We start from the raw sequence: 13,088 nt of genomic DNA, 5'->3' as shown, positions 1-13,088 counted from the left end.
ATTATAGTGGCAGCCCTTAAAGTCTGTTTTCCAATTTCACTTTTTCTACTGATCATGATTACAGATGATGTGATAAAACCATAAAAAATAAATAACCCAAAAAGTAAGCTAATTTATATATTTTGTATTTTTTTTTTGTTTAACAATAAATAAAAAAGGCAAAAATAAAATTCCAATAGTTTCCATTCATTATTTTTTGTAGGTAGTACACAGTTACACAGTTACACAGTTACACAGTTGATCTGGTTGAAAAAAGACACAAGTCCAGGTTAATCAGCCAAAAAAAAAGACACACACACAATAGAAAACCTCCATATATACTATTCTGTACCCACAGTAGAGGAAGGTGAAAAAACTCAATAAAGCATGATACAATTTGCTCCAGCGGGGTAAAAAATCCTTCTTGATCCCCCAAGAGGTAATCGGATACTCCCTGGATCAACTTTACCTATAAATATTAGTATTCAGTTAAATTATGTACATTTAGGAAATAATCAAGGCTTTTTTTTTTTTTAAAGCAATCTACTGAGTTGGCCAGAACCGGCTCTTGAGGGAGTCTATTTCACATTTTCACAGCTCTTACTGTGAAGAAGCCTTTCTGTATTTGGAGATTTAATCTCTTTTCCTCAAGACGTAAAGAATGCCCCCTTGTTCTCTGTTATGACCCTGAAATTGAATAACTCATCTGCAAGTTCACTATATGGACCACTTATGTAGCACCCTGGTGTTTAGGCAGGGTTGCTCTTAAATTTACCTGCCAGGTATAGCTGGCTTGGCTAATTGTTAAGGATCAATTGATTTCACGTTAAGTCTGTAATTGCTGCACTTCACTCTTTTGCTGCTAGGTGGCTGGGTACTTGGTGGTAATAGATATGGGAAGGGCAATGCAAGGTCAGATTATAGGTGTATGGGGTATCCCAGCCAATGGGCAGGGGTTTTCTTGAATCCCTTGGCCTGCGCGGAGAACCTATATATTTGGGTGGAGTCAGGTGATCAATGTTCTGTGCCACCTGGACGGCAGTCTGAGTGGATGTGTGTTGTATTGCCTGGGCTGCTAGGCCAGAGTTTGGGCCTATCCCGGGCACATATGGCTGCTAGGCTGTCTGAGGGCCTATCCAGAAGCAAGAGAATAGGGCAGGATTGGGATTGCGGCTTGCAGTCCAACCAGAAGTGACGGCCGGAGAACCTGTCATGGTCGGGACCAAGGGATCATCCACCTTATTATCAGGGACCACAGTGAGTAGCTGAAGCAAGTACCAGAGCAGTATTCTCACCAAGAATCAGGAAACTTCAGTGGGTATCATGCCAGGGACCCAGCCAGCGGAGGTGACGCTTGCAGAGCAGCCTTGTGTGTCAATCTAGGGACCAGGCAGGCCAGTGGAGTGAAGCTTGAGAAGTATCTCGAGTGCCAAGCTAGGGACCCAGCAGCGAGGTGGGGGTGACGCTTGAGGAAGATACCACCATGAAGATTGGAGGAGCTCAAGGGATTCAGTGACAGTAAATCATCTAGTCTAGTGAGAGACTGGGAGCTCAGTGGGCTGAAGTACTACAAGAAGTGATTGTAGTGGAAGCGAAGAAACTGTTACATTTTTTGTTAGGAACTGATAAAGATGGTTGCCATGGGAGACAGCATTCCTATACATGCAGATGTGGTGTCTTGCTGGATGCCTTTCCCTGAATGGCTGTTCTCCTGTTGAAGTCTCGGAGTCTGCCAATTATTCTTGCAAGGGTGTCCTGGCCCTAACCCTCTCTCCCAAAGTTCTGTTAAGAGAAATAAAATCTCTTTTGCATTCAAGAAGTATCTGGTGCCCAATCAATCTACCTTGCATTACACTCACTATGCCATGCAACCCACCATATTCAGAAGGATGTCAGCTATCTCTGGCCCTGGAGGTTCTCTTTAGACCATAGGAGGCCTGGTACCTTGCTACACTTACATAGTATTAATTGACCACATTGAGCTGGACCTGTTCTATAACACTAAAGAGCTTTTGACACTTATCCAAGTAGCTTCCTCTGTTCTAATGAGTGACAGAATAAAGCCCCATCATTTATTTCCACATGGGACGTAACTTAATCACTTAATCACTTAACTTAATCACTTAATCACCCAGAATCAAACACCATGGAGGGTGTCAATACAGATGCTGATTGTCCCAGAATATGTTGGGACGTGTTTGTGTTCTAATTACATAATCCAAACCCCATGGTGCCATGGCATCTGGAACAGGTAATAGTTACTCAATGATTAACAAGTGTTAATCATTATCAAATTGCCGGTGTAGAATTGTTAAAATGATATTATATGTAGGTGACAGATGGTATTGAAGACCATTAACAATGGTCCTGGCTGGTAAGGCCATTGCTGTATGATCAGATCTGAACATTTGAAAATGAAATTTAGACCGTCTCACAATAAACTGTTTTAATGAAGTCAACTTAAATTCTAAAAGAAAAAAGGCCTTACTGACCTGCGCATAATGATATAAAGCCAATATCTGTGCTATAGATGTGGTGGTTGAAGAGCTCTGGTCTCCAATGAAGCCCAGTATTTTTTTACGTTCTCTGCAAGAGTAATTTGGAACCATCTTTCCTGGTCCAGATAAAATCTGCAATGTGTTTTTTATCGCCTTTCTGCTCTCCTGACAGGAGTCATATACGTGATATCCAAGAGTAATATTTGGTAACATTGTAGGGTTATTGTTAATTTCATCAATGGCATAAAAAAAAGTCAACAGATCCTTATAAAAGTGTGGCTGAGGACTGCAAAACAAAAAACAAAAACGTATGATTTGGACTTTTCAGTTATTTGGGGGGTATATTGGTTTTTATTTGTGAGAAAGGACCTTTATTTTAGAGTACACTTTTTTAAAATTTTATGTTGATAGGGCCTTTATTTAAGTTTGGGTGGTCAAAGCAAAGCATTCACATGTTACTTACCATCTTTTCTTGAGATGATGTCATCTCTCTGCTCGCCTGCTTCACCCCCAACAGTGTCTTTTGTTCGCCGCACACCGCTACATTATTTGAAAGAAAATGTAAAAGTAGTGTACACTTTTACCATCTCACACTTTATCACTCACATTCATTGCACCCTCTGTCCCAATAGAGAAAATAAAAGTTAGGCATATAGCAGTTAGGCCTACTATCCCTAACTCAAACTGTTCTACTGCCCAATTTTACTCTGCGGTATCCTCTACAGCAGAGGTCTCAAACCCCTGGGCCGCATCCCACTACCAGGCCGCAGCTTGTTTGCAGCTGGGCTGCGAAGTCTGAACTATCTGAGGTGTGGTGGCGGGTGAGCAGAGAGATCACCGCCATCACTGCACTTCCGCCCACACAGCCCTGCAGCTACACTGTTGGGGGTGAAGCAGGCGAGCAGAGAGATGACATCATCTCCCATCACCCACACACATCACCGCTGTTCCGCCCACACAGCCCAGCCAGTATACTGTTGGAGGTGAAGCCGGTGAGCAGAGAGATGACATCATCTCTCACCGCCCGCCCCACATCACCGCTGTTCTCCCTCACACGGAACCCACCACTCCAGTGCACTGCCTCTGTGGCAGGAGACAGCGGCATGTGCAATCTGCATCTGGTGGCATGTGACTGTGGCAATCTGCATCTGGTGGCATGTGGCAATCTGCATCTGGTGGCATGTGACTGTGGCAAGTGACTGTGGCCATCTGCACCTGGTGGCATGTGACTGTGGCATGTGGCAATATGCATCTGGTGGCATGTGGCAAGTGACTGTGGCAATCTGCATCTGGTGGCATGTGACTATCTGCATCTGGTGGCATGTGGCAATCTGCATCTGGTGGCATGTGGCAATCTGCACCTGGTGGCATATGATTGTGGCATGTGGCAATCTGCATCTGGTGGCATCTGACTGTGGCATGTGGAAATCTGCATCTGGTGGCATGTGACTGTGGCATGTGACAATCTGCATCTCGTGGCATGTGGCAATCTGCATCTGGTGGCAAGTGACTGTGGCATGTGGCAATATGCATCTGGTGGAAATCTGCATCTGGTGGCATGTGACTGTGGCATGTGGAAATCTGCATCTGGTGGCATGTGACTGTGCCATGTGGCAATCTGCATCTGGTGGCATGTGACTGTGGCAATCTGAATCTGGTGGCATGTGGCAATCTGCATCTGGTGGCAAGCTGCATCTGGTGGCAGATTCTGCATTATGGTGAGTTGAACTATTTAATCTTATATTACAATATAATAATAAAAATATTGCGCTTCAATCATCCTGACACCATATTAACCATGGTGTTGTGAAGATTAAAGTGCTAACACCAGCCATTTCCTGACAAATTGGCTGTGAAAAAACGCATTATCACCCAGACAAGCCCCCCACCCCCCCCACCTTGGGCCTTGGCACAATTTTCATCCACAATGCCGGTCCCTGGTGCCAAAAAGGTTGGGGACCACTGCTCTACAGTATCTTAATCCTTGTAGTAAAACCCCAAGCTGTGCTCCTTGACTTTAGTACATTTCATCCTTGCTTTGCACATTAAAAGTGATAGTAGGCCGAGGAAGAGGTTAGCATGCCTCAAAACGCATTTCTACTGCGCATGCCCAGAATGTGATGTCAGATGAGGGAGTTCCTTGTGTCCATGGTGGCTCTTTCAGTTCCCGTGCGTTACCCAGGGGATTCCACAATGGGATCGGTGCCCACCTTCCAGGCTTTCCCATGCCTGTGGCCGAAGCTGGAGAGACTTTCCTTGTGAGACTTTTATGTTCCACCGTAGCTCACAATACCCACCTGTACTTTGTCATCTTTGTAAGTGCAGTTTTATTGTTTAATAAATGTATATGCTTTTATTACTGTGATTTTCTCTCCTTGTTTGCATGCACCAGCTCCTGTATACCCAGTATCATCACTTACATAGGTAGAGTAGTTGGCTGCCATTTAGTTTTGAGCTGCCCACCTTTATCTTTGTGTCATTTGTTATTGTGGTTAAAGTGGTTGTAAACCTTGTTACACCACTTGTACCTACAGGTAAGCCTATAATAAGGCTTGCCTGTAGGTACTGTAAATATATTTACCATATACACTTGCACCAACGTCATCAGCGCATGTGCACTGAAGAAATGGCTCGCTCGTGCCATTTCTTCAGCAGCCGTGCCATGACCAGCGGCTCCCTCGAGCATTGCGCAGGAGTGACGGCATTGCGGCTCCAGCCAATCACAGCATCGGAGCCCTCAAACCCGGAAATAACTCCGGGAGACATGTCGCCGGTCACAGCGGTGTACAGTGGACTGCTGCCACAGCATTGATCTAAGGTAAGTATTTGATATTGAGCCTTGGTCTTACAGGGTTTTTTTTTTCTGAGATTACAACCTCTTTAATTCTGTGTGTTCACATTGTCACAGTTCACAGTTTATTCTTACACCATTTTATTTTTATCTTTATTTTGGTTTTTGGCCTTCTTTCCTTGCCACCTGCATTGGGGGCAACTTAGATTGCACGCTGTGGTCCCTGGGGGTACCCCATGGGTTCTTCTTTCCTTGATCCTTTTGCACACCAGCAGGGCCACCATCAGGGGGTTCAGCCGTTACAACTGTAAGGGGCCTGCCCATGCCAGAAGAAGGCAGGATGTGTGAAGGGGATCCGTGGTGTGCAGTATAGAAACAATCTCACAGTTTCTGCAGTTCTCATTGATTTTAGACATCAAGCTCTTTACAGCCACCTCTGGCTACTATGTGCATGTGCACTCCTCGTGTAACAGTGATCTGCCTGTACTGTGCTTCTCACCAACATGTCAGCTTTGTAAAAACGAGCTGGGACCAGGTAGGAAGTAGGGGCTGTGAAGGAAAGGGAGGGGGCTGTTTGTGTACAGGGAGGGGCCAGAGGCTTGTGTGTGTACAGATTTGTGTATGTGGGACTTCCATATATACAGGTGTGTGGGGGGGTGGCTGACATATATGCAGGTGTGTGGGGGGGCGCTGACATATATGCAGGTGTGTGGGAGGGCGCTGACATATCTACAGGTGTTTGTAGAGGGGTGGCTGACATATATACAAGTGTGTGGGGGGCTGACATATATACAGGTGTGTGGAGGGGTGGCTGACACATATACAGGTGTGTGTGGGGGTGCTGATATATATACAGGTGTGTGTGGGTGGGGGGGCTGAAATATATACAGTTGTGTGAGGGGGCTGACATATATACAGGTGTGTGTGAGGGGGGCTGCCATATATACAGGTGTGTGTGTATGGGGGGCTGAAATATATATAGGTGTGTGGAGGGGTGGCTGAAATATATACAGTTGTGTGAGGGGGGCTGACATATATACAGGTGCGTGGGGGAGCTGACATATATACAGGTGTGTGTGAGAAGGGATGCCATATATACAGGTGTGTGTTTATGGGGAGCTGACATATATACAGGTGTGTGTGGGGGGCTGCCATATATACAAGTGTGTGTGTGGGGCTGCCATATATACAGGTGTGTGTGTATGGGGGGCTGAAATATATATAGGTGTGTGGAGGGGTGGCTGAAATATATACAGTTGTGTGAGGGGGGCTGACATATATACAGGTGCGTGGGGGAGCTGACATATATACAGGTGTGTGTGAGAAGGGATGCCATATATACAGGTGTGTGTTTATGGGGAGCTGACATATATACAGGTGTGTGTGGGGGGCTGCCATATATACAAGTGTGTGTGTGGGGCTGCCATATATACAGGTGTGTGTGTATGGGGGGCTGAAATATATATAGGTGTGTGGAGGGGTGGCTGAAATATATACAGTTGTGTGAGGGGGGCTGACATATATACAGGTGCGTGGGGGAGCTGACATATATACAGGTGTGTGTAAGAAGGGATGCCATATATACAGGTGTGTGTGTTTATGGGGAGCTGACATATATACAGGTGTGTGTGGGGGGCTGCCATATATACAAGTGTGTGTGTGGGGCTGCCATATATATACAGGTGTGTGTGGGGGGGCTGACATATAAACAGGTGTGAGGGTGGCTGACATATATACAGGTTTGGGGAGGACAAAAATACAGGTGTGTGGGGGGGCGACATATATACAGGTGTGTGGGGGGGCGACATATATACAGATGTGTGTGGGAGGGGTGACAAATATACAGGTTTGGGGGGCTGACAAATATACAGGTGTGAGGGGGCTGACATATATACAGGATTGAGGGGGGGCGTACAGGGGAGTTGGCCGGTGTGCGGATTCGGTAGGATGACACATAGGCAAGCCCTGGGGAATGTTGGAGGTCAGGCTCGGGGGGGCGGGGGACCCAGGTCTAAAGCTGTGTGAGGGGTCCAAAAATTTCTGATGGCTGCCCTACACACCAGTAGCCAGGTCTGGAATGGGAATAAAAAACAGCCCTGGAAAAAAAATTATACCAGCCCCATAGCATAATTATACCAGCCCAACAGCATAACATCATTATTTTCTTGTTCATGAAAGGGAAAACACATAAAGCACATTTGAAGAGTGTATTATATATAGATAATACAGATATGAAATCACATAGGGCTTTTTATATATATATATAAGCAAATTCCAGTTAAAAGTGGTCAATCATCAAGGGGGACCCCAGGAACTCAGAACGTGGGGGGGGGGGACCTTCCGCAGAAAGAATGCACTAAGGTAAGGGGGGTGGGTTACTGATATAAGGGGGAAACCTATCAGTGCCCCCTTACATTATCGTATTCATCCCCCTTACATCAGTGACCCCCTCAGACTCGCCTAGCGGTGCTGTCACTGACCTCCTCTCAGGTGCACCGTGCAGGGCTCAATCGGCTCCAGCTCGGTGGCTCTGGTTTTATCCTATAGTCTCCTCACCACAGTCCTTATGGAGACAAAAAGATATTTATCTTCTTTGTAGTAAATGTGTTACCTAGTGACCTTATTCCTAAAGAATTGCTTCTAAAACCTGTATGTGTCAAAAGGTTGAATAAAAACTGTGACTGGTGACGGATTTTTTCTATTAAAAGTGAAAAATGCAACATATGGTGCTCCAATTATTCAGCAAAGGTGCATTGTGTGCTTTAAATTAGGTAATAAATTAGGTAAATAGTTGTGGATATGGATACAATACCACCTAAGTGGAAAGTATAAAAAAGGAAAACAGGAGTAGTGTGGTGCTGCCCTTATGGAGACAAAAGGACTTTTTCTTTAAAATAAACAATAGCTCTATAATTCCTAAAGTATTGCTTCTAAGCCTGTGTGCGCCAAATGATTAAATAAAATCTGTGACTGGTGCTAAGTACTTACTATTAAAGGTACAATTGCAACATAGGGTGCTTCAATTATTCAACAAAAGTGCATGGTGCAACATCACTCAAGTGACCAGTGTTAAACCATAAAAATGTATACAAAATTGTGCAAATTATCCATCATATATAGTGACTGATGTGCTGTGACCAGTAATAGTTGGATAGGAAAAGTTCCGTTTATGAAAAAACAAGTTCTTTTTAAAATTGTTTTGATGTGTTCAATCCCTGAGGGTCAAATATCTGTAGGAAAACTTCTTATCCAGGTGCTGGTTTCTTTAATTAGTGCCTTGTCTGCATGCTCTGACAATGCTTGCACTCACCAGATTTTTCTTTCCCCTGCAGGGGATAAGAAGTTTTCCTACAGATATTTGACCCTCAGGGATTGAACACATCAAAACAAAACTTCTTATCCCCTGCAGGGGAAAGAAAAATCTGGTGAGTGCAAGCATTGTCAGAGCATGCAGACAAGGCACTAATTAAAGAAACCAGCTCCTGGATAAGAAGCTTTCCTACAGATATTTGACCCTCAGGGATTGAACACTTCAAAACAATTTTAAAAAGAACTTGTTTTTTCATAAACGGAACTTTTCCTATCCAACTATTACTGGTCACAGCACATCAGTCACTATATATGATGGATAATTTGCACAATTTTGTATAAATTTTTATGGTTTAACACTGGTCACTTGAGTGATGTTGCACCATGCACTTTTGTTGAATAATTGAAGCACCCTATGTTGCAATTGTACCTTTAATAGTAAGTACTTAGCACCAGTCGCAGATTTTATTTAATCATTTGGCGCACACAGGCTTAGAAGCAATACTTTAGGAATTATAGAGCTATTGTTTATTTTAAAGAAAAAGTCCTTTTGTCTCCATAAGGGCAGCGCCATACTACTCCTGTATCCTTTTTTATACTTTCCACTTAGGTGGTATTGTATCCATATCCACAACTATTTACCTAATTTATTACCTAATTTAAAGCGCACAATGCACCTTTGCTGAATAATTGGAGCACCATATGTTGCATTTTTCACTTTTAATAGAAAAAATCGTCACCAGTCACAGTTTTTATTCAACCTTTTGACACATACAGGTTTTAGAAGCAATTCTTTAGGAATAAGGTCACTAAGTAACACATTTACTACAAAGAAGAAAAATATCTTTTTGTCTCCATAAGGGCAGCGCCATACTACTCCTGCTTTTTTACCATTTTCTAATACTTTCCACTTAGGCGGTATTGTATGTGTAGAGGCAGCAGCCATATCCACAACTAAAATACCCAATTCATAGCGCGGATTTACCCCATACACCTACTCCTCACCACAGTCCACACACGTCTGACTTCTCCCATGACCCCCATCCCGGCGGTGCTCCCACTCTTGACTCCTCTCCAGACTCCCACGGAGAATGTGGACATGATACAGGAGATGGTCAGAGACTGCAGACATGATACAAGAGCTCAATGCAGCCTCACCAGTGCCCATCAAATGCAGCCTCATCAGTGCCAATCCATTACAGCCTCACTGTGCCCATCAATTGCAGCCTCACTGTGCCCACCAATTACAGCCTCACTGTGATAATCAAATACAGCCTCACTGTGCCTATCAATGCAGCCTCACTGTGCCAATCAAATACAGCCTCACTGTGCCCATCAATTGCAGCCTCACTGTGCCCATCAATTGCAGCCTCACTGTGCCCACCAATGCAGCCTCACTGTGATAATCAAATACAGCCTCACTGTGCCTATCAATGCAGCCTCACTGTGCCAATCAAATACAGCCTCACTGTGCCCATCAATTGCAGCCTCACTGTGCCCATCAATTGCAGCCTCACTGTGCCCACCAGTGCAGCCTCACTGTGCCCATCAATGCAGCCTCACTGTGCCCACCATTGCAGCCTCACTGTGCCCATAAATGCAGCCTTACTGTGCTCATCAATGCAGTGTTACTGTGCCCATGAATGCGGTCTCACTGTGCCATCAAATGTAGCCTCACTGGGCCTGTGAATGCAGCCTCACTGTGCCCATCAAAAGCCGCCTCACTGTGTTGAAGAATGCAGCATCACTGTGTCCAAGAATGCAGCATCACCGTGCCCATTATTGCAGCATCACTGTGACCATCATTGTGCCCACCAATGCAGCCTCACTGTGATAATCAAATACAGCCTCACTGTGCCTATCAATGCAGCCTCACTGTGCCAATCAAATACAGCTTCACTGTGACCATCATTGCACCCTTACTGTACCCACCATTGCAGCCTCACTGTGCCCATGAATGCAGCCTCACTGTGCCCACCATTGCAGCCTCACTGTGCCCATGAATGCAACATCACTGTGCCCATGAATGCAACATCACTGTGCCCATCATTGCAGTCTTGCTGTGCCAGTGAATGCAGCCTTACTGTGCCTGTGAATGCAGTCTAACTGTGCCCACCATTGCAGCCTCACTGTTCCCGTGAATGCAGCCTCATTGTGCCCACTATTGAAGCCTCACTGTGCCCATGAATGCAGCATCACTGTGCCCATCATTGCAGTCTTGCTGTGCCAGTGAATGCAGCCTTACTGTGCCTGTGAATGCAGTCTAACTGTGCCCACCATTGCAGCCTCACTGTTCCCGTGAATGCAGCCTCATTGTGCCCACTATTGCAGCCTCACTGTGCCCATGAATGCAGCATCACTGTGCCCATCATTGCAGCCTCACTGTGGCCATCAATGCAGCCTCACTGCCCATCAATGCAGCATCACTGTGCCCATCAAATGCAGCTTTACTGTGCCCGTGAATGCAGCCTCACTGTGCCCGTGAATGGAGCCTCACTGTGCCCATGAATGGAGCCTCACTGTGCCCGTGAATGCAGCCTCACTATGCCCATCAAATAGAGCCTCACTGTGTCCATGAATGCAGTCTCACTGTGCCCACCATTGCAGCCTCACTGTGCCCGTGAATGCAGCCTCACTGTACCCACCATTGCAGCTTCACTGTGTCCACCATTGCACCCTCACTGTGCCCACCATTACAGCCGCACTGTGCCCATGAATGCAGTCTCACTGTGGCAATTAATACAGACTCACCATTGCCTGGTAACACACACACACAGCGGGCATCTGCTCCTGAGTATCACAGAGCTGGCTGGGTCTGTGTTCAGCAGCCACGCTGTAACAAGGTCCCGCCCCCCTAGACCGGCTTGTGTGATAGGCAGAACACTGATTCAATCTACACGAGCTGGTCTAGGGAGGCGGGACCTTGTTACAGCGCGGTCGTCGAACACAGACCCAGCCAGCTCCATGATACACAGGAGGAGGAGAGCGGAGTGCTGCAGCCGCAACTCAAAGCGGGCCCAGGGCAGGCGGCCTACCAGGAAATTTCCCGGTATCCCGGTAGGCCAGTCTGGCCCTGCCAGTACCAGTGTCACTGTCAGGAATCAGCAGCCCAGCCTAAGGTGCAAAAAGACTTCATTTAATATTTGTACATCTCAGATGTTTGAATCCTATGGGTAATAGGTTTATGAAGGTTCTCATTTATCCAGGTCACGGTATAGCTCGTCATAGTCACATTCATTCATGTAATGGTGAGGACAATTCATAGCTTATCAAAGCCACTTCTTCACTGAAATGTGTAAAGGGGAGACAATGCAGGAGAAGAATTAGGAGATGGGGACAGAGCTTTCCACCCCATAACACCCTGAGCAAGGACCTCCAGGCATTATTTTAACCACTTCAGCTGCGGAAGGTTTACCCCCCTTCCTGTCCAGGCCATTTTTTGTGATACCGCACTGTTTTGCTTTAACTGACAATTGCACGGTCGTGCTGTACCCAAATAAAACTGATGTCCTTTTTTTCCCACAAATAGAGCTTTCTTTTAGTGGTGTTTGGTCACCTCTGCAGTTTTTTTTTTTGCACTATAATAAAAAAAAAAACGACAATTTTGAAAAAAAACAATATTTTTAACTTTCTGCTATAAGACATTTCCAATTAAAAAAATGTAAAAAAAAATCAAATTTCTTCCTCAATTTAGGCCAATATGTATTCTGCTACATATTTTTGGTAAAAAAGATTGCAAAAATATTGATTGGTTTGTGCAAAAGTTATAGCGTCTACAAACTTTGGGATAGATGTATGGACCTTTGATTTTTTTTAATTGTTTTTACTAGTAATGGTGGCGACCAGCCATTTTTAGTGCGATTGCGACATTGCGGCAGACAAATCTGTAAACTAAGTAGAGCTGCACGATTCAAGACTAAAATGAGAATCAAAATTTTTTTTTTGCTTAACAAAAAGATCACGATTCTCTCATGAAAATATGTATAATGTTTGGGGGTTCTAAGTAATTTTCTAGCAAAAAATACTGATTTTAACTTTGTAAGAAACAAGTGTCAGAAAAAGGTTTAGTCTTTAAGGAGTTAAACTGACCTCATCTACACACAGAAGTTCATCCCTTTGATCTAACAACCAAAAGCTACAATGTTTATAGTTAATCTACTAGCCTGGACAATGTTGTGAAAAACTTGGCAGGCTGCCCGGGTTTTTTCTTTTGACAGCTGAGTGAGCAGAGAACTCTCTACACTTTTTACATGAAAATATCGTGAATTTCTCTATAGAGATCGTAAGGGGTGTTGAATCGAGATCACAATTTTTTAATGATTAATCCTGCAGCTCTAACACTAAGTGACACTTTTTGGGGACCAGTGACACTAATATAGTGATCAGTGCTAAATAAAAAAAATGCACTGTCACTGTATAAATGACACTGGCAGGGAGAGGGTTATTATCAAGGGTGATCAACGGGTTAAGTGTGCTCCTAGGGGGTGCTTTCTAACTGTGTGGGGGATGGA

The 13,088-nt window shown here is 44.8% G+C and overlaps 1 protein-coding gene across 1 annotated transcript in view; it reads right to left on the bottom strand.

Moving 5' to 3' along the window:
* Nucleotides 1-13,088, bottom strand: part of LOC141112905 (vomeronasal type-2 receptor 26-like) — a 75,085-nt gene that overhangs the window by 35,312 nt on the left and 26,685 nt on the right. The window contains exon 3 of the mRNA XM_073606009.1: nt 2,472-2,763. Within this exon, the coding sequence (XP_073462110.1) occupies nt 2,472-2,763 (292 nt within the window). The remainder of the gene's footprint in view (nt 1-2,471; nt 2,764-13,088) is intronic.

The sequence above is a fragment of the Aquarana catesbeiana genome, linkage group LG11 (assembly GCF_042186555.1).
Source record: "Aquarana catesbeiana isolate 2022-GZ linkage group LG11, ASM4218655v1, whole genome shotgun sequence".
Lineage (NCBI taxonomy): Eukaryota > Metazoa > Chordata > Amphibia > Anura > Ranidae > Aquarana > Aquarana catesbeiana.
The sequence above is the reverse complement of the archived record's forward strand: the minus strand, read 5'-3'. Positions and strand labels throughout refer to the sequence as shown.